Source organism: Buceros rhinoceros, unplaced genomic scaffold (genome assembly GCF_000710305.1).
Source record: "Buceros rhinoceros silvestris isolate BGI_N320 unplaced genomic scaffold, ASM71030v1 scaffold40886, whole genome shotgun sequence".
Taxonomy (NCBI): domain Eukaryota; kingdom Metazoa; phylum Chordata; class Aves; order Bucerotiformes; family Bucerotidae; genus Buceros; species Buceros rhinoceros.
In genome coordinates, this window is record NW_010420025.1 from 2,141 (window position 1) to 2,666 (window position 526).

Genomic DNA, 526 nt, shown 5'->3' on the forward strand with positions numbered 1-526 from the left:
TGGCCCCTCCCCTCCACAGGGACCCCTACGTGGTGGCCTTTCGGTCGGTGACGCTGCCCACCCATCCCGCCAGCTCCAACTTCACACGGGGAGAGACGATCTGCTCTGGCTTCTGCATCTGGCCGGAGTCAGAGGACATGAGCAAGGTGGGATGCTGTGGCCATGCCCTGGGGCCGTGCCACCCGCACCCCATCAGAGAGGCTCCTCTATCCCCATTACTACTAACTGCCCCCACTAACCATCTCCTCGGTCTCGCAGGTGGCTTACTACAATCAGGCTACACCAGTGTACCTCAACTACGTCACCACCAACGTGGCAGGACTGTCCTCCAGCTTCTGCGCCACCTTTGAAGCCTGCGAGAAGTTCCTACTGAAGAACAAGGATGAACTGACCGTGCGGCTGTAGGATCCCTAGAGCTATGGCACCGCTGCTGACAGACAGACAGACAGATGAGGGGACACCTCTGTGGTGGAAGGGGACACAGGATGGTGGTGCCCACACCCTGCCTTCCTCGGGCCTTTTGGCT

At 60.1% G+C, this 526-nt stretch overlaps 1 protein-coding gene across 1 annotated transcript in view; it reads left to right on the forward strand.

Moving 5' to 3' along the window:
* Positions 1-405, forward strand: part of LOC104496082 (acyl-coenzyme A thioesterase 11-like) — a gene marked incomplete at its 5' end in the record, with an annotated part of 1,763 nt that extends 1,358 nt beyond the window's left edge. Inside the window, 2 exons of the mRNA XM_010139152.1 lie at positions 1-146; positions 259-405. The exon at positions 1-146 is cut by the window's left edge and continues 25 nt beyond it. Coding sequence (XP_010137454.1) covers positions 1-146; positions 259-405 — 293 coding nt within the window. The remainder of the gene's footprint in view (positions 147-258) is intronic.
* Between the last annotated feature and the right edge of the window lie 121 nt (positions 406-526).